The 20,929-nt window shown below is 47.0% G+C and overlaps 2 protein-coding genes across 16 annotated transcripts in view; one reads left to right on the top strand and one right to left on the bottom strand.

The window, feature by feature from the left end:
- The window catches only part of MCF2L2 (MCF.2 cell line derived transforming sequence-like 2), a 255,093-nt gene that overhangs the window by 86,849 nt on the left and 147,315 nt on the right, over positions 1-20,929 (bottom strand). The gene's annotated exons all lie outside the window — the stretch shown is intronic.
- On the top strand, positions 968-20,056 carry B3GNT5 (UDP-GlcNAc:betaGal beta-1,3-N-acetylglucosaminyltransferase 5). Of its 2 annotated transcripts, none has more exons than XM_066241659.1 (3): positions 968-1,100; positions 4,903-5,002; positions 18,574-20,056. In XM_066241659.1, the coding sequence occupies exon 3, from the start codon at positions 18,869-18,871 to the stop codon at positions 20,012-20,014; it is 1,146 nt and encodes a 381-aa protein (XP_066097756.1). In that variant the 5' UTR covers positions 968-1,100; positions 4,903-5,002; positions 18,574-18,868; the 3' UTR covers positions 20,015-20,056. The 2 variants fall into 2 exon arrangements, with proteins under 2 accessions (XP_066097756.1, XP_066097755.1); XM_066241658.1 differs by lacking the exon at positions 968-1,100 and adding an exon at positions 1,724-2,129.

Here is a 20,929-nt window from a genome sequence, read left to right as displayed (position 1 = left end):
AATGAATCAACCTACTTATGGGTCACTGTCAGTGAACCCCTTACAAATCACATTATATAAATACTTCTGTCTGTGGTCTTACATGTATATGGCACTATAGTCTCTGAGTGGATAATAGTGTGCTGAGTCATTCTCCCAATAGGAAACATATGAAAAGTATTGCATTGTTCAAAATATGCTAAAGGGCTTACAGAGAGCAGTTACAAAACATTCTGAAAATCTAGTTTGAAATAACAGGCACAATATTGTAATCACAATTTCAAACTGATTCAGTAATCTACTTTTAGTCCCGTCTTATTGCTTTTATAATAAGAAACCCAAAGTTTTTTACTTTACTGAAGTATATGGATCTTAACCTTGTTTTGTTATGTTCTGAAATATGCACAATTGCAAAATTGTTCATATTATTACCTCTGCTTTTCCTTCCTTCCTTCCTTTCTCTCTCTCTCTCTCTCTTTACCGCTGTTAAATGATAATGTTTGCTCCGTAAGACGAGGACATTTCAGGAATAAATGAAACCCATAAAGGATTTAGTTACCTTTTCCTTCAGCGGAAATTTACATTCTCCTGCTTTTGTCTAGTGATGTGCATTAAGTACTTTGAGAAGGGAAAACAGCTCGAAGAGGACATTGAGGCGGACATCCTCACAGCTGATCATCCGAGTGATCTCAATCATCACAGTTGATCTCAATCAACTAAAGAAACGCGGGAGGCACTTCCTGGAGTTGTCCTGCACACTTAAGTGGATTAGGTGGGACCCCTCATCACCAACGCGCCGGGTTGGCGGCAGAGGGGAAGGCCTGGCTGGGCTTTGGCAATGACACCAAGAGGTGCAAGGAACTCGCGCGGGCAGCGCGGTGGGAGAGGCTCCCCGCCGCGCCCCCGCCCTCCGCGGGAGCCCCGGGTGGGGTGCGCTCGGAGCTGCGGCTCCAGTCCGCGCACCGCGAGGGAAGCGAGCGAGTCCGTCCCTCTAGCGCTGGCTGCCCGGTCCTCGCCCAGGATGAAGCGGGGCATGTTGTTTCTGAGACCAATGACTTTCGCTCCGATGTCGGGAGAGCCGACCTCCGATTTGGGAGTTTAAGGAGCTGGCCTTGGACTTGGTGAGTTTTGCTTTAAGTTCTCTTTGAAATTCAACTGGGCTTGAAGGTAAAAATCACGAGGGGGCGGGGTCGCCCCTCCACTTCCACCCGCGACCGCCGCCGTGCATTTAAAAAGCTAACCGCCGGAGTGAAGCTTTAGTTTGCTGTAAATCAGTTTCCTTCCTTCCTCCTTAGGCCCCAGGAGCTCACGGCAGACGAGGTGGTAAGAGCTCCTTTAACCGAGATGAGCCTGCCCTCAACAACTCCTGCTCTAAACAAAAATAAAATGAGGGATCTGTTCCTCACTCCAAACTTCTGTCCCACAGATGAGGAGCTGTCGCTTGTTCTGAACGAGCGGGTGATCAGCCTAACAAACTCTACCTCCTAATGAAATGTATTGAGACCAGTTGTTTCATCTGTAATTAGTATGTGATCGGTCGTAAGACAAAAAAAATTGCTCTACAGCCGACCGAACCTGCAGGGCCGCGGCCCCCGCCCCCCGCGGTGGAGGGTAGTGATCCTTCCCGATCACTCAATAGGGGAAGTTCTCGCACTCCGGCAGAGTAAAATTTCCACTCCCCTGACGGGCTGTTCTTTGTGCGGGGACCGGGGACGGGCCCGGCCGGCAGTCAGGCTCGGGGCCGCCCAGCCCGCGCCCCGCCCCTGCCCGGCCGGCCGCCCCGCCGCCCCGCCGCGCCTCCCCGCCGGAGAGCTCGGGACTATGGAAAGGAGACCCGGAGCCTCTGCGCGCTCTGGCCCGGGCGCGGTCTCCTAGAGCCGAGAGAGGAAGAGCGTCGCGAGGAGGCCGGGACACGCTCGTCCGCCAGGAGGGCTCTGGACTTCGGGTCGGAACGCGCGCTGGAGCCGGGGAGCGCGCTCGGCGTCAGGGAGCCGGGCGGCCCTGCCCGCCGCGGGCCCGGCTGCGGGCGGCCCCGAGCGCGCGGCGGGGAAGGAGGGAGCGCTTCCTCCCAGAGCGCCTTTGTTCGCTCCTAACCCGGGGCGGGCGCGGATAACCCAGCCCCGGGTCGAGCCGCCACCCAGGTGCAGCAGGTAGGCCGGGGGCCCCGGAGCTCCGCAGGGGGTTGTCTCCCGGGGTGTGGCTGGTTCCCCCTCGTGAAGGAGCTCCGGCGAGGCGGCTGCTGCGCCGCGGTGCCGGGACCCGCCCGAGCGCGGGAGCCCCGAGGCCTCCGTTTCCGGCGGGAGGGCCCCGGACTTGGCTGCTGCCCCTAGGCTGCAGGGGTGAATTCGGATAGAAAGCCTGCGCCGTGGTGGAAATTAGGAGCCACCAGAATGGGGAAACTTTCAGCGAGTTACTGGCTGGGGAAATGGAGACTAAGAAGTAGACAGGCAGGGGGAACTGGGAAAAGAGACCTCTTCTTAGCGGAAAGGTCTCTTAACACTTTTTTTTACTGTATAATTTTATTTTGCATCCCAAAGTAACACAGTCAGTTGCTTACTCAAATACCGGATAGGTGAAAGTAGCAACTTTTCATCCAGTTCGGATCACACACCTTACATATTTTCTTTTCCAGTGTTGGTTTTCAAAGGTTATGAGTCACGTTAAAGGACATCTATGGCGAAACTACACAATGACTAGTGGTGGCTTGTCGCTCATATTTAGGGTAATTCTCTGATGAAAGTACAGCCGTTAGAATTGGATTGTTCCTCTGTGCTTTTATTTTGGGAAAGTTTGCCTGGTCCCTCTGGGGGAAGGGAGAAGGATGTGAGAAGCTGAAACTGACCCAGAAAAGGATGAAGGAAGCTGGTTATATTCAAGAGTGGCGGTGAAAAATCCCATCTGAACTTTCTGTAAGGGGGACTGGTGATCAGCAGCTGAGCTTTTAACTTTCTCAAAAGAAACTTAGATTTTGTATCTTGGTACAGGGGAGGCGGGTCTGCTTTTTTGGGTCAACTCTTCTACTTTAAAGCAAGTGACAGGGAAAGTTCAAGCTGAAGCCCCGAGGAACTGATAAATGAGGGGTGATTAGGAGGCATAAATAATATTGCACATAAGTGCTTTGCCCAGCCCCCAACCCTCAAATGGTGAAGAATTTTCAAAATAAAGTGTAGGCTATAGCAAATTAAAAAAAAGTCACTCTATAGTTCACTAAAATGGAGATCAACTTTCCCTTTTATAAAAGACATTCAAATGATGAGAGCATAAAGAAAAGAAAAGTTTCTAATTCTCAAATATAGAATAGCTTGAATCATAACTCATGGGTTTTGATTGATAAATGGGTCATCTTTTAAAATGGGTCACTTTGGCTAAAATCATTGCACTTGGTGACTTTCAAATTGTAAACGTAGAGTCTTTCTGAGAACCAGCTGCACTCGAATTCATGTAACAACAGAATGTGGTGGGGGTAAAAAGAAACTGGGAAAAATTCAGAAGAAAATAATCTTTCCAAAGTAACAATATATCCTATCTTTTTGGAATTTTGTATATGCTCAATTGAATAGATATAAGCTTTGCATTTGATGTCACACCTTTTTTGAGGGGAATTTTATTCCACTGTTAGAACAATTTTTTAGAAGAGATATAGAAAGACAGGAAATGAGAGAAAGATGAGAAGCATCAAGTCATAGTTGCTTTCACTTTAATTGTTCATTGATTGTGTCTCATATGTGTCTTGACGGGTGGGGGTGGGGGTGGGGCTCAAGCCAGCGACCTTGGGAATCATGTCGATGATCCTGAACTCCAATTGGAGACCACAGGGTTTTCAACCAAGATCAATGCTCTATATACCGGGACGCCACGCCAGGCCATTGTTAGAATAATCTTGTGAGGAGATGCATACATTGTATCTATGTTCCAGAAATTGAAGCACACATATTATTATAAGAGCTCTGTCATTTGACAGAGAAACTCTGCTAGCAAGGATTTAGCTAGAATAGTGTATATTTAGACTATCAGGAGGTATAAGAATCTTCATGTTTAAAGGTAAGAAAGTTGATCTAGTGAGACTATCAAATTTTAAATAAACAAAAGTGATTTTTTACATTTTAATGCTGGAAATTCAGAGACTGACTTTGCTCTATAATTTTTAAGATTATTTTATGTAGTGAAAGCTTTAACACTAAAAGCCTGTCTTCTACAGAAAGGAATGTTCTACCAACTCTTCAGGTAATAAGCTTCCAAGTTCGAAATACTATTACACAGCTTTAGATCCACCTACGATTTCATATTTTTGTCATTTATTCCTTCCAATTCTTTTGACAAGTTTCTGATAGTTCTCTAGACAAAGTACCGGTAAATTAAAAGGTTGAGTGAACTCAGGTTTCCTCCATAATTTACAAGGCCTTATAACCTTTGGTTGTGTTATCATTATTGAAATATATTTTTAAGTGCTTGTGAGAACCATACTGTTTTTTCCTGTCAAGGACAATGGAAGACCATGTTCAGTCAATTAGTAGTAATATGTGTTAGGGATGTATTAAGTGGCCCTTAGCTATCAGATCAGTATTTTTTTTAAAAAAACAAACAACTCATATCTAATCAGTCTTTTTTTTTAGAAAAATATTAAGAGTATATCTTATCATTTTGCAAGAAAAATAATCCCTGAAGACTGTCAGCCATTTGCTACCGTTATGGTAAATACACACACACAATTTCTAGAGAAAGTGAGTATTGAACACCTGATCTGAACCATACTTTGTCAATAAATTATCTCAAATGATCCTCAAAAAACACGATGTGGTATGTGCTGTGTAGTTTAGAGACCAGTCAAGCTCATGTGACCAGTATAAAAGGAAGCACCAGAGTTTAAATCTACCTTTGTTCATACTCTAAAATGTGGTTGTTTCACTCTCTGGCCTCCACCAGCTCGAATCCAAGTTGAACCAGAATCTTTACTTCCTCTGGTGAAGGATCTACACCGGAAACATCACTGAAGCCTTGATTCCCACTTGGGGCCTACTACACGGTATGTGAGAAATTATTATTTGTTGAATTAATTAAATGCAGGCCTTACCTACTTTCAAGGCTGCCCAGCATAATGCCTGGAGTAGGGTAGGTGCTTAATAAATGTTAGTTAACTTTATATATATATAATATATTACATATATTTTTTTTTACAGAGTCAGAGAGAGGGATAGATAGGGACAGACAGACAGGAACAGAGAGAGATGAGAAGCATCAATCACTAGTTTTTTCGTTGGGACACCTTAGTTGTTCATTGATTGCTTTCTCATACTTGCCTTGACCGCGGGCCCTCAGTAGACCAAGTAACCCCTTGCTAGAGCCAGCGACCTTGGGTCCAAGCCAGTGAGCTTTTGCTCAAACCAGATGAGCCCGCGCTCAAGTTGGTGACCTCGGGGTCTCGAACCTGGGTCCTCCGCATCCCAGTCCAATGCTCTATCCACTGCGCCACCGCCTTGTCAGACTAACTTATTATATTAAATGTTAATTAGCTGAGACAGAAATGTACTATATATACATCACATTTTATGCCATGATTTACTTTTTGTACTCTGTAAACCCTCAAGCAAATGTTGTTTCCAAATATAATGTCCAGAACAGAGCCTATGAATTGCCATTAGACAACAGGCTTGTATGTATAGCTTATATAACAGGTTTATACTGAGTTAGCTTGTCAACCTATTTCTAAAGCACTATTTTTCATATCATGTTTAAAGATAAGTTTATTATAATTGGACCTCAGCTCTGTATGATTCCTTTTTCTTTCATTTCATCCAATACCTATTCATCGAATACTTGCTTAAAGCATGTCCCCTGAGTCCTACACTTTTTCTCTCCTTTCCTTCCCTCCTCTTACATTTTTTTTTTAAATCCCCTTTGCTACATTGGCTCTCCTCCCTCAAATCCCCTGTTGTCTTTGTGGAGGAAAGATTTTTTTTTTTTTTTTTTAAACAGAGAGAATCAGAGAGAGGGATAGACGACGGACAGACAGGAACGAACGGAGAGATGAGAAGCATCAATCATTAGTTTTTCGTTGCGCATTGCAACCCCTTAGTTGTTCATTGATTGCTTTCTCATATGTGCCTTGACTGTGGGCCTTCAGCAGATGGAGTAACCCCTTGCTCGAGCCAGCAACCTTGGGTCCAAGCTGGTGAGCTTTTGCTCAAACTAGATGAGCCCGTGCTCAAGCTGGCGACCTTGGGGTCTCGAACCTGGATCCTCAGCATCCCAGTCCAATGCTCTATCCACTGCGCCACCACCTGGTCAGGTTGTGGAGGAAAGATTTTATGCATCCAAAGGACACAGGCTCACGAGGTCAGTTTTGCCCATTGTCTAGTGCTACTGGGATCAAGAAAAGGAAGGAGGGAAAATTGAGGTGGAGGGTTGGGAAAAGGATGTATCACAAAGAAAATGAGAACCAGCTCTGACAAAATGCAGGTGGTAGATAGTAAAGCCTAAGTGACTCCAAACTTCAGACAGTGAAGGAAATTCTTTGCTTTCTTGGGTGCTTCTCTCGGCCTTGTCCCACCTGCTCCCCTGCCCTCACCCCAGACGGGAGCTCCAGGAAGGGCAGGGGAGGAGCTCAGGGCCGGGACCTGGGCCTCAGCTGGAATTTATGGAGGTTAAGTGGTGAGCCCCAGTCTCGGTACTTCTGTTTCTTCTGCAAATTGGGGGGGTCATTTTTTCCTGATAGTTGGTTGTGAGACGTGAAGTTAATACAGATGTGAAGCATCTGCAGGTGCCTGCTGCACAGGAAACACACCCGTGTTAGTGACTGTTGCTAGAGTGGGCAAACGGAGCAGTTAGTTTCTTAGGTAGGCAAGAACAAAACTGACAAGAATCGTATTTAAAAGAGCAAGCGGCCCTGTCAAACCAAACAACTGTGCTCAAGAATGAATACAAAGAGCCAAGCTTAGGAAAGCAACTGTTTGACCTTTAAAAGGCTTACTTTATACTGTAGCTTTTTGTTTGTTTAAAATTCTATACACTCAAACTCATTCCTGGAAATTTTTAATGGCTTTTCATATAACTCCTGAATCATAATACATACTCTCTCATCCTGTGTACTAGTTTCCTTAGCACCTGTCTTTACTCAGGGCCTGTCTATATTTGTTTGTTCATTTGCTATTTCCCTGTCTGTATTTTCCCCATAACCTGCAAACAGAAATCTACACCTTTGTTAACTTATAATGAAACATAAACTTGGTTTATATGGGTGAAATGCTTATTACTGGATTCATATGTTGGTTAGACCCAGCTTTTCCTCTGTCCCACATCCATGCCTGCTATGTTGGGATTTAAAGCCTTTAGACTAACACTGAATCAAAAACTAACTCTTTAAATGTATTCTTTGTGTAGGGATAACAGCTCCAAATGACTTCTACTTTTGGCTCATGACTAGAGCAAAAGCTTCAGCTAGTCACAGCCACAGAAATACCTAAAGGCAGCTGTTGGGTAGGACTGTTTCTTTTTTATAGGTCTTATATCTAAAACTTCAATTTGATTAAAGAATAAAATAAAACTGAGATTATATGTGAGTTGTGAATTTAAATGTCAGGTTGCGCCTGACCTGTGGTGGTGCAGTAGATAAAGCGTCGCCAGTTCAAAACCCTGCACTTGCCTGGTCAAGGTACATATGGGAGTTGATGCTTCCTGCTACTCTCTGTCACTCTCTCCTCTCTAAAAAATGAATAAATAAATAAATTAATTAAATTTCAGGTGACTTTCTTCCTTCTTGAGCAAATAAAATAGGCAAATAGTACTAAACAGTAACTAGTTGTATTTCTCAGCACCAATTACTATAACTATTTACTAAGAAAAATCTATGAAAATCAAATTATAGCCTTTCCAGTAAATTCAGGACTTTTTATTCCTAATTTCTTTTAACATGGCAGTTTGGCCTCTGAGGATTGGTCCTAGCTATGTTTAACAGAAACCAGATAATCAGATAAGTCAGGTAAAAATTTTTGGAATGTAGAACAAAATGTAAGATAAAGAATAGACAGAAAATGCTTGCTTTCTTTTGTATTATACCTGGACACAAAACAAAAATTGTTTAGCACGTGAGATTTTGTCATAAAAGTTTAAATGTGCCTGACCAGGTGGTGGTGCAGTGGATAGAGCGTCAGACTGGGATGCGGAAGACCCAGGTTCGAAGCCCCGAGGTCGCCAGTTTGAGCATGGGCTCATCTAGTTTGAGCAAAAGCTCACCAGCTTGGACCCAAGGTCGCTGGTCCGAGCAAGGGGTTACTCGGTCTGCTGAAGGCCCATGGTCAAGGCACATATGAGAAAGCAACCAATGAACAACTAAGGTGTCGCAACAAAAAACTGATGATTGATGCTTCTCATCTCTCTCCGTTCCTGTCTGTCTGTCCCTGTCTATCCCTCTCTCTGACTCTCTCTCTGTCTCTTAAAAAAAAAAAAAAGTTTAAATGTAAAAGCTATAAAGTACTGAGACTTTTTTTTTTAATTGTGACTTATTAGAAGAGCATCATTAGTTTATATTCTTACTTTTATCACTTTTCAACGCTGTGTCCCAAATGAGTGCCCTACTTGTCGCTCCCCAGTGCTGACCCTGACCTGCAGTGTGTCCGCCCTGACCTGCAGTGTGTCGGCCCTGACCTGCAGTGTGTCGTCCCTGACCTGTAGTGTGTCGGCCCTGACCTGCAGTGTGTCCTGGCCCTGACCTGCAGTGTGTCCGCCCTGACCTGCAGTGTGTCCTGGCCCTGACCTGCAGTGTGTCCTGGCCCTGACCTGCAGTGTGTCCTGGCCCTGACCTGCAGTGTGTCCTGGCCCTGACCGGCAGTGTGTCCTGGCCCTGACCTGCAGTGTGTCGGCCCTGACCTGCAGTGTGTCCTGGCCCTGACCTGCAGTGTGTCTGCCCTGACCTGCAGTGTGTCCTGGCCCTGACCTGCAGTGTGTCCTGGCCCTGACCTGCAGTGTGTCCTGGCCCTGACCTGCAGTGTGTCTGCCCTGACCTGCAGTGTGTCTGGCCCTGACCTGCAGTGTGTCCTGGCCCTGACCTGCAGTGTGTCCGCCCTGACCTGCAGTGTGTCCTGGCTCTGACCTGCAGTGTGTTGGCCCTGACCTGCAGTGTGTCCTGGCCCTGACCTGCAGTGTGTCCTGGCCCTGGCATGCAGTGTGTCCTGGCCCTGGCATGCAGTGTATCCTGGCCCTGGCATGCAGTGTGTCCTGGCCCTGGCATGCAGTGTGTCCGCCCTGGCATGCAGTGTATCCTGGCCCTGGCATGCAGTGTGTCCTGGCCCTGACCTGCAGTGTGTCGGCCCTGACCTGCAGTGTGTCCTGGCCCTGACCTGCAGTGTGTCCTGGCCCTGACCTGCAGTGTGTCCTGGCCCTGACCTGCAGTGTGTCGGCCCTGACCTGCAGTGTGTCCTGGCCCTGACCTGCAGTGTGTCGGCCCTGACCTGCAGTGTGTCGGCCCTGACCTGCAGTGTGTCCTGGCCCTGACCTGCAGTGTGTCCTGGCCCTGGCATGCAGTGTGTCCGCCCTGGCATGCAGTGTGTCCTGGCCCTGACCTGCAGTGTGTCCTGGCCCTGGCATGCAGTGTGTCCTGGCCGTGGCATGCAGTGTCCTGGCCCTGGCATGCAGTGTGTCCTGGCCCTGGCATGCAGTGTGTCCTGGCCCTGGCATGCAGTGTGTCCTGGCCCTGGCATGCAGTGTGTCCTGGCCCTGACCTGCAGTGTCCTGGCCCTGACCTGCAGTGTGTCCTGGCCCTGACCTGCAGTGTGTCTTGGCCCTGACCTGCAGTGTGTCTTGGCCCTGGCATGCAGTGTGTCCGCCCTGGCATGCAGTGTGTCCTGGCCCTGACCTGCAGTGTGTCTGCCCTGACCTGCAGTGTGTCCTGGCCCTGGCCTGCAGTGTGTCCTGGCCCTGACCTGCAGTGTGTCCTGGCCCTGACCTGCAGTGTGTCTGGCCCTGACCTGCAGTGTGTCCTGGCCCTGACCTGCAGTGTGTCCGCCCTGACCTGCAGTGTGTCTTAGGAAATGGAGAGGGTTGGCGAGCCTAGGAAATTTGTGACCCACAGGGGGGTGAGAAGCTGACCTGTGATGTCCTCTCCTTTCTCTGTGAGGCAGGAGGTAAACGTATCAGCTAAGGGTGGGAGGACAGGTCTCAGGCGGGGAAGACAGCATGGCTGGTGAAGAGACTGGGGAGGGAGAAGGTCCAGGACAAATGAAGGACAGTTACAGCATGCAGTGCCCTGCCCACAGAGAGATGCTGCCGTGCGCAGTGTGCTGCCTGCCCCGTGAGTCACTCGCTCCTCAGCAGCCTGGCGGGAGCCGTGGGAGCAGAGAAGACGGGGGTGGGGGGTGGGGGGGGGGAGGCTGAGGCAGGGGCTGCTGGGAGGGAAGGACAGGAGCCGAAGAGAGGAGGGCAAAGGTGCCCGATGACTCCTCCCCTGAGTCAGGGAGGGGGTAGGAAGAAAGGTTGGGTGCGGTGACAGGGTAGGGGGCAGGCAGGGGTGGGCGGAGGAGTCTAGAAACATATACAGAGCTTGTGGTTGAAGAGTGAGTATGTGGAGAGTATGTGTACTAGAATTTAGAATTGGAAGAAACGAAGTTCCACATAAAGGACTTTCTTGTTGATAAACTGTCCTGTGTGTCGCAAGAAAGAAATGTGAACACGGTGGTGGATACATTATACCTCATAAAATAAAGTTCCTTAAACTTCCACGTGTTTTCTTTCTTCTCGGAGCGCCCTCCCATCTTCGGTCCTCCATGGTTACCTGCTGGGCTTCTCTACCTGCTGTGTCTCCAGCACCTCCCACTCGGCCCAAGTCTAAACCAGACATGTCCCCCCTCACTCGAACTCCGGAAACCAGTTTTCCCTCCTCCGTCAGCCATGCTTGAAACTAGATTCCCCCCCCCTCCTTAACCCCCATCCCAGATCACTCATCAGACACTGCTGGACTCTTGTTTTTCTTAGAGGGTCTTTCTTATCCCTTCCTTCCCTCCCCACTGCCCTCACCTCATCCTGACCAGGCCCTCACCTCATCCTGCGTCTACCCGAGGCCCTGAAGGAACCGTGTCCTGATCTCCACCCACCCTGCAGCAGTCCCCTTTGCATAAAGCTTAGTTCATGCTGACAAGGGAGTTATCATTAAAAACAAAACCACAACCTTCCGTGACTTCCTGCTGTCCCGGCAGCTCTCCCTGGCTCCTCTGTCTTATGTTCAAGGTTCTCCATAGCGGCCCCAACCGCCCTGCTTTCAAACACGGGCCTGGTCCTCACACACTGCCCACACTGCCATTCTTTTTTTTTTTTTTTTCTTCATTTTTCTGAAGCTGGAAACAGGGAGAGACAGTCAGACAGACTCCCGCATGCCCCCGACCGGGATCCACCCGGCACGCCCACCAGGGGCGATGCTCTGCCCACCAGGGGGCGATGCTCTGCCTATCCTGGGCGTCGCCATGTTGCGACCAGAGCCACTCTAGCGCCTGGGGCAGAGGCCACAGAGCCATCCCCAGCGCCCGGGCCATCTTTGCTCCAATGGAGCCTTGGCTGCGGGAGGGGAAGAGAGAGACAGAGAGGGAAAGCGCAGCGGAGGGGTGGAGAAGCAAATGGGTGCTTCTCCTGTGTGCCCTGGCGGGGAATCGAACCCGGGTCCTCCGCACGCTAGGCCAACGCTCTACCGCTGAGCCAACCGGCCAGGGCCACACTGCCATTCTTGCCTTTCTTGCCTGAAAGAGCTTGCCTGTCTTCCTGCAGCCACCCAAATCCTGCTCATGTTCGGGCCCTCCTGGTCCAGCGGCCGCTGGTCTCTACTCCTAGGGACACACATTGTGCCTGGAGCCGGTACTGCCCAAATCAGCGCTGACACGCGGTCTGTACCTTCTGTGCCGCGTCGTCGCCATGGGAACTGCTTTCATGTGGGCGCATGAGTCTTGTCTCAAGGGGACTGTAGCTGCTTTCAGACAGGAGACTAAAATATCACTTCATGACTCCTACCAAGCCTGGCGCAACTATTTCCACAGCGCCTGCTCAGGTTCTTGTAGGACCCATTGAAACGGTGGACACTGAGGTGGTTCAACTTGAACTTAGAAAGCAGGCATTACCATCTTGACTAGAACTTCAAGATTTATAGCAGGTTTGATGATGATTAGCGTCACAGAAATAGACTCAACCAAGAAATGAGTTGACGGTGTGGGTGAAGTAAGTGGACAAACACCCGGGTCTCTGAGGAAAACGGGGAGCCTCTGTGCACTAACCCGTTCTGTTTTTCAGAAAAATTTAAAGAGCTCCCTTTGGAAGAAATATTGTTGAGTAACTGAGGGGCACAGCTCCCAGGCTGAAGTATTTGGGGAGGGCTCTGCCACCTTCTTTTCTGATGTTCCTACTACTCTCTTCTGACTACTTTTTTTTTTTTTTGTATTTTTCTGAAGCTGGAAACAGGGACACAGTCAGACAGACTCCCGCATGCGCCCGACCAGGATCCACCCAGCATGCCCACCAGGGGGGCGATGCTCTGCCCATCTGGGGCATTGCTCTGTTGTGACCAGAGCCATTCTAGCACCTGAGGCAGAGGCCATGGAGCCATCCTCAGCACCCTGGCCAACTTTGCTCCAATAGAACTTTGGCTGCGGAAGGGGAAGAGAGAGACAGAGAGGAAGGAGAGGGGGAGGGGTGGAGAAGCAGATGGGCGCTTCTCCTGTGTGCCCTGGCCGGGAATCGAACCCGGGACTCCTGCACGCCAGGCTGACGCTCTACCACTGAGCCAACCGGCCAGGGCCCTGACTACTTTTATCTTTCAGGGAAGAGAATATTAAGGATAGCTGTTCCTTCTCAGTCCCAGCAGAAGCAAACCCAAGTTATTTTCCAAATATTTGCATATTTTCCCTTAAGCAGTTCTTTGTCCTGCTCTCGCCTACAGTCTTTCCTGTTTCCTATTTTCAGCAGGCTCTGAGCCACTGCCATTTCTATATCCCTCATTAACAATACCCCGATATGCACCTCCAATTTGCAGATAAAGTCACCACCTCAGAGTGCAGTGAGGGTTGCCCGAGGTTACACAATAAATCTGGCCCCAAATGGGGGTAGCCCTGGAGATTCCAGCCTGTTGACTGGTCACCGCCCCGGCTCGGGCTCACAAAGGAAGCTGCACCCACAGCATTCTGTCAGACCTGCTGAGCTTTGCTTTGTGAGTATTGCTGGGATTGCCTTGTTCTGCAGGGCCCAGCATTTTCCTTCTCTGAGTCTGGCAGGTCTGTGGGCTGGTCCCAGTCCCCTCCCCTGCCCCTGGACCAGGGAAACCAGAAGATGTGCTTTGGAGAAGCTGTAAGACTGCAAATCAGAAGAGTGGGTGTTTGCATGTGTGTGGACTCGTTAGCAAAGCCAGAGTTGGGGCAACCTTGTTTAGTTGTAGTTAATGAATTTAAATCCAGAGGTGCTTTTGCTTCTAGTTGGGAGAGGCAACCTAGCTCCTATGTTCAATGTGGAGGCATTCAGGTGTTCTTTTGTTATAGCAGAGAAACTGGATGCTTCCCCTCCTTTGATCAGCACTGTCCCTAGAGTTTAGTTCTGATTGATGTAAAGGGTGGGTAAACAATTCAAGCTGCAGGTGAGGATATCTTGTTTAGAACTCTACATGGTGTACTGAACCTAAATACGTGGCATGGGTTGTTGGCTTAGTGACAGGTCCTCTGTTATTTTTCAGAAAATTGTTTCTTACTCTTTGCAGTCAGCTGGGAACAGTGGAAGAAATATAGGAAAATAAGGCAAATAAATATGTGATGGAGACCTGTGGTGGCACAGGGGATAAAGCATTGACCTGAAACACTGAGGTCGCCGGTTCAAAACCATATATGGGAGTTGAAGCTTCCTGCTCCTCCCCCCTTCTCTCTCTCTCTCTCTCTCTCTCTCTCCTCTAAAATGAATGAATAAATAAAAATAATTAAAATATGTGATGGATATGGGGGATAAAATAAATATTATGGGCTGGGTGCTGGGTTGTAGTAGTAATGTTTGCAGCAGCAACACACCAACTGGATGAGTAACAGACCCCATTCATTGAAGCGATACCAGGAGCTCTGTGAGTCAGTGTACGTGTGGAAGCTGAGGAGTTAGGCTTGTGGCTGACTGTCTAGCAAGGAGGTCTGACTTGTAAACAACTGTGAGTAGGTGCCAAGCCCACTGGTATTGGAACATACTGAGCACTGCGGCTCAGAAGCTACATTTTTTTTTTTTTTTTTTTTTTTACGAGAGAGCAAGAAAAACATCCATTTGTTTGTCCACTTATTTATGCATTCATTGGTTGACTCTCATATGTGCCCTGACCAGGGATCCAACCCACAACCTTGGCATTTCGGGACAACGCTCTATAATTAACTGAGTACCTGGCCGGTACCAAAAATGGGACACTAGTTTTGCCTGTGGTTGCAAAGGCTACTCTGTCAACACCCCCAACACCCCACCAACCCCACCCCCGTTCTGCTGGAATTGAAACTGCAGGTTAGTTTCAACTGAGAATTTTCTCAGAATTCTTAAACACATGCCGTTTTAAAAATCTGTGATGCAACTATGAGTTGATGCTTCTCATCTCTCTCTCCCTTTCTGTCTGTCTCTGTTTCTCTCGCTTAAAAAGAAACAAATCTGTTGTTAAGAGTTTGCTGTTCCTTTGGTTAAGCCTCCAGTTCCTTCAGCGTGTCTGGTGGAAGATGCCGAAGTGAAGAGGATTCTAGCCTTCAGAGGTGGGCTGCTATCTAAGGGAGCATTGTTATGACTGAAAGGAGGTCCCCCTATGCCCCCTCCGATGAAATGTGACTTTGCAAAGTTTAGGCAGATGCCAGTCTCAGAAACTGATGTTTTCTGTTCTCTTTCTCACCCTACGTAAAGTATTTGGTCCAAGACCAGCCAAACCAAAGTAGAAATAGCTAATGATTGATCTTTCTTTTATAGTAGCACTTCTTACCTTTTTAGTGGTAAAGCATAATAAAAAGTGTTTTTTGGGGATTACTGTACTATGTTCAGTCCACTCTGCCAGTCTCTATTCTGTTCTTTCATTTTCTTTTTTAATACTGTATTGTATCTTTCTAACTGGTGCTAGCTGTCTTAAAAATCTATGCCATAAGGCAGTGGTCTCCAACCTTTTTGGGCCAAGGACTGGTTTAATGTCAGAAAATATTTTCACGGACCAGCCTTTAGGGTGGGACGGATAAATGCACACAAAAAAATTATGCGACCGGCGTAAAAACTGTGGTATCTTTAAATATAATTGTCAAACTTACGATATTTATTGGGCTAAGTTGAAGGAGGAACGAGCATGTCCTCATTATTTAGGCTGTATTTAAATTTGTTGTTCTGACAAGGTTTCATGTTATTCTTTGCGGACCGGTACCGGTCCACAGCCGAGGATTGGGGACCACTGCCCTAGGGGACCCTAGCCAGGTAGCTCAGTTGGTCAGAGCATCATCCTGATATGCCAAGAATGCAGGTTTGATCCCCCAGTCAGAACACATAAGAAATTAACCAATGAACGCATAAATAAGTACACTGCTCACAAAAGTTAGGGGATATTTTATTGCTTCATATTCATTTTGAAATATCCCCTAATTTTTGTGAGAAGTATAGAACTACAAATCAATATTTCTCTCTCTCTCTCAAATCAATTAAAAAAGCAAATCTGGCCCTGGCCGGTTGGCTCAGCAGTAGAGCGTCGGCCTAGCGTGCAGAGGACCCGGGTTTGATTCCTGGCCAGGGCACACAGGAGAAGCGCCCATTTGCTTCTCCACCCCTCCGCCGCGCTTTCCTCTCTGTCTCTCTCTTCCCTTCCCGCAGCCAAGGCTCCATCGGAGCAAAGATGGCCCGGGCGCTGGGGATGGCTCTGTGGCCTCTGCCCCAGGCGCTAGAGTGGCTCTGGTCGCAACATGGCGACGCCCAGGATGGGCAGAGCATCGCCCCCTGGTGGGCAGAGCGCTGCCCCATGGTGGGCGTGCCAGGTGGATCCCGGTCGGGTGCATGCGGGAGTCTGTCTGACTGTCTTTCCCTGTTTCCAGCTTCAGAAAAATGAAAAAAAAAAAAAGCAAATCTGTGCTCGGGGGATAAGACGTTCCTTCCCAGTACTGATTACCCTGGACAAAGTCTCAGTGGGGCTTGGCTCTGATCTCTGGTCCTCGTTGGACTTTCTGTATGTCTGGCCTTTGCAGCTGTCACCCTAACATGGAGTAATCTTGGGGGATGGGAAACATTTGGATGTAACAGGCTTGAAGTCTGACGGAAGCCCCACAGCAGAGGGCAGGAGGGTACGGCAGGGCGCTCCCTTGTGTGCACCTGGTTTCCCATCAGGAAAGGAGGGAGAACTTGAGGGTGGGGTCTGCTGCCCTGGTCTGGGGGAAATCATGATGACATGAAGGGGCGAAGAGAGATTTAGAAGAAGTAGTTCACCGGATTAAATAACTGGGTATGGAATGGAGGGAAAGGAAGACTTAGATTTCTGACATGGATGTATGGGGTACAGGCAGACACAAACAAGGAGAAAAATGGGAACAGTACAGAAACAACATGACTATAGATTTGGGGGCTCACAAAGTCATTTTGGTTAGAGAGTTTAGACTACTTTTTAGAAGCATATTTCAAATCCTTGATTAGGAACCTTTGGGGAGGGGTGACAGAGAGAGAGACAGACAGAGGGACAGATAGGGACAGACATACCAGAAGGGAGAGAGATAAGAAGCATCAATTCTTTGTTGTGGCACCTTAGTTTCCCATTGACTGCTTTCTCATATATGCCTTGACCTGGGGGCTCCAGCAGACTGAGTGACCCCTTGCTCAAGCTGGTGAGCCTTGCTCAAACCAGATGAGCCTGTCTCAAGCTGGCAACCTTGGTGTTTTGAACCTGGGTCCTCTGCGTCCCAGTCCAACGCTCTATCCACTATACCACTGCCTGGTCAGACCCTTGATTATGAACCTTGATTAAAAAAATCTTGCCTGACCAGGCGGTGGCACAGTGGATAGAGTGTCGGTCTGGGATGCAGAGGACCCAGGTTCGAGACCCCGTGGTCACCAGCTTGAGCGCAGGCTCATCTGGTTTGAGCAAAAGCCCACCAGCTTGAACCCAAGGTCGCTGGCTCCAGCAAGGGGTTACTCTGTCTGCTGAAGGCCCGCGGTCAAGGCACATATGAGAAAGCAATCAGTGAACAACTAAGGTGTTGCAACGCGCAATGAAAAACTAATGATTGATGTTTCTCATCTCTCTCCGTTCATGTCTGTCTGTCCCTGTCTATCCCTTTCTCTGACTCACTCTCTGTCTCTGAAAAAAATAAAATAATAAAATAATTAATTAAAAATTGGGGAAATTATTTCATAATTTGAAAAAAAAAATCTTACTCTGTCCTGCTGGATAGCTTGGTTGGCTAGAGTGTTGTCCCAAAGTGCAGAGGTTGCTGGTTTGATCCCTGGTCAGGGCACACAGGAACAGACAGATCACGGTTCCTGTCCCTCTCTTTCTCCCTCCCTCTGTCACTAAAATCAATGGAAGGAAGGAAGGAAGGAGAGAGGGAGGGAGGATGGATAGGTGGGAAGAAAGGAAGGAAGAAGGAAAAGAAAGGAAGGAAAGGAAAGGGAAAGGAAAAGGATAATCCTACTCAAGTTCCTGTCTTGCCTGGGAAAGTTTTATTGGATCTTTATTATTATGAATTTTCTTTTCATCATTCATCTATTTTGCTTCAATTGCATAGCTACTTCCATCCTGCCTCTATTTCAAATCAATGTAATTATGGGTAATATCCATTTGAGGGAGTTGAACTTTGTATAAGATGACAGCTATTTTTGAGGACTTTTTTTTTAAAGCTGAGGAGAGAAAAGGGTCTTTGTATTCTAAATGGGCAGACAGTAGAGAGCGCTTCTTTCCCTTTCCTCTACTCCCCTAAAAAAAGTAAATAGCTGGCCCTGGCTGGGTAGCTCTGTTGGTTGGAGTGTCGTCCCATTACACCAAGGTTGCAGGTTCGATCCCCAGTCAGGGCACATACAAGAGACAACCAGTAAATGCAACAATAACTGGAATGGCCTGACCAGGCGGTGGCGCAGTGGATACAGCGTCAGACTGGGATGCGGAAGACCCAGGTTTGAGACCCTGAGGTCTCCAACTTGAGCGCAGGCTCATCTGGTTGGAGCAAAAGCTCACTGGCTTGAGCCCAAGGTCGCTGGCTTGAGCAAGGGGTTACTCGGTCTGCTGAAGGCCCACGGTCAAGGTACATATGAGAAAGCAATCAATGAACAGCTAAGGTGTTGCAACACGGAACGTAAAACTAATGATTGATGCTTCTCATCTCTCCATTCCTGTCTCTGTCCCTCTCTCTGACTCTCTATCTGTAAAAAAATAAAATAACTGGAATGACAGATATTTCTCTTTCTCTCTCTTTCTCTGTTTTTTTCCTCTCTCTCAAATTAATATAAATAAATAAATAAATAAACAAACAGCTGTATGCCTCTCTAAGTGCCAGCTGCCTCATTACCTTTTGTCTAGGTCAGACCAATTATATTTATTTTGCAAGGAATTAAGAGAAGTTTATTTCTTTTTGTAACCCATTACCCCATTCCCTGTTGTCTCCCTAACTCTAACAGGTTACACGGACCCTCCCGAAGGGACGCAGGGAGCACCTGAGCAGAGCCGTCCCTGAGCCTGCTGAGGGATGCCGGGTGGGGCCGCAGACCTGCTGGTGTCCTCGTTCTGCACTGTCTGCCGTTTATTTGCAATCTCAGTAAAAATGATATTAAAAGAAAATATTTTGTGAAATAAGAATCCCCTTTTACATTTTTAATCCCCAACCGATCTTAAGATGGACATCTGTTTTAAAGAATACAAAGTTCTATGGTCCGGAAGAAGCAAATGCCCGTTTAACACTGACCCTAAGTAAAAATGGACATCAGAAGGTTTGTTAGTGGCAGAAGAGTGAAAAAATGGCAGGTTGCCCAGTTATTTGCCACTTGTTTTATACTGAGCCTCATGATTTTTTGGGAACCGTTTGACGATCACATTGTGAGTCATATGAAGTCCTACTCTTACAGATACCTCATAAACAGCTACGACTTTGTGAACGAGAGCCTGTCCCTGAAGCACGGGCAGGGCGGGGCTGCTCACTACCCGTACTTGATCAACCATGAGGACAAGTGTCAGGCACAGTCTGTCCTCCTGCTACTCTTCGTGAAGACTGCTCCTGAAAACTACAATCGACGTTCTACCATCAGGAAAACCTGGGGCAATGAGAAATACGCTCAGTCTCGACTTAATGCCAACATCAAAACTCTGTTTGCCGTAGGAGCACCTTCTAATCCACGGACAAGAGAAGAACTGCAAAGGAAACTGGTCCAGGAAGACGAAGTGTACAATGATATAATTCAGCAAGACTTTGCCGATTCTTTCTATAATCTGACTCTTAAATTACTTCTGCAGTTCAGTTGGGCAAATACCTTTTGTCCACATGCCAAATTCCTTATGACTGCTGATGATGACATATTTATTCATATGCCAAATCTTATTGAATACCTCCAAAGTTTAGAACAAATTGGCGTTCAAGACTTTTGGATTGGTCGTGTGCATCGCGGTGCCCCTCCTGTTAGAAACAAACACAGCAAATACTACGTCTCCTATGAAATGTACCAGTGGCCAGCTTACCCCGACTATACTGCTGGAGCTGCCTACGTGATCTCTAATGACGTAGCTGCCAAGGTCTATGTGGCCTCACAGACACTTAACTCTAGTCTTTACATAGATGATGTGTTCATGGGCCTCTGTGCCAATAAGGTGGGGATAGTACCACAATACCACGTGTTTTTCTCTGGGGAAGGTAAAACTCCTTATCATCCCTGCATCTACAATAAAATGATGACATCTCATGGACATGTACAAGATCTTCAGAACCTCTGGGAGGATGCCACAGACCCTAAAGTAAAAACAGTTTCAGAAGGTTTTCTTGGCCAGATATACTGCAGGATCATTAAAATAGCCCTCCTTTGCAAACTGAACTATGTGGACACATACCCTTGTAGGGCTGCCTTTGCCTAATAGTACTTGAATGTTGTTTGTTGTCACTGTCACTGAGCCAAACCTGGATGGAAAACCTTTAAACGTTTGTCTGTGCCCTAAGTGAAATAGGACTATGAGAAGAAAAAGAAAAAGAAATATTTTGAAAGCCCAGTCTCTCAGAATGTTTCTTTGATTCTAGAAGCTATTCAGTATAACTTACCTACTTCATTATCTAACTCCATTTCAAGGAATTTATATTTAGAAAAGGTTTATGAAAACAAAACTAAAAGTAAATTCGAGTTCTCAATGCCACGTACAGTTTGCAGATTAAGAAGTTAGTAAAGAACATTGGTGTTAGAACAACTGCTTTTGGAAAATACCAGGTAAATGTAGAGTACAGCATTTCAAAAAAAGGAATATATTAAACTAGGTATACAAGTTAATTTTTTATTAAATAGCACTTGATGGAAATGGTGGGGGTAGGGGAGGACGGGCTGAGGAGAAAGGACATGAATCTGGTACAAGGAAATCTCCTGTTCTTCAGAGGAGACTTAGGAAAATGGACAGCAGGTCCTCAAATAACCTGGTCTTGTTAAGAGTCATTCTGTTATAATGTTGATAAGATGCTTTAAGAACTTAACCCTTATTTATGTCAATTAGCCTGTAAAATTATTTCATTATACATTGTTCTGCTGAAGTTCCAACAGATTATCGGCAGTGTTAAGTGAGGACTTAAACTATTCACAATTTCTTTATAAATAGCCAAATCACTTATTGTCACATCCATGTAGCTGTTTTACCTAGTTAGTGTTGGAGCCATTTAAAACATATTTATATCTTTTTTTTTTTCACAGTTTAATGTAAAATTGGAGAAGTCATTAGCTCTGCCCTAACTGGTACTTTATATGTTTTCTTCTTTTTGATCATTAGAAAGTGACACACAACATGGGCAGC

The sequence above is a fragment of the Saccopteryx bilineata genome, chromosome 8 (assembly GCF_036850765.1).
Source record: "Saccopteryx bilineata isolate mSacBil1 chromosome 8, mSacBil1_pri_phased_curated, whole genome shotgun sequence".
Taxonomy (NCBI): Eukaryota; Metazoa; Chordata; class Mammalia; order Chiroptera; family Emballonuridae; genus Saccopteryx; species Saccopteryx bilineata.
This window is presented reverse-complemented; position numbering and strand designations above follow the sequence as displayed.

What these genes read in the sequence shown, in the direction of transcription:
- B3GNT5 (XM_066241659.1), top strand. Translation starts at nt 18,869, where the DNA reads ATGGACATCAGAAGGTTTGTTAGTGGCAGAAGAGTGAAAAAATGGCAG.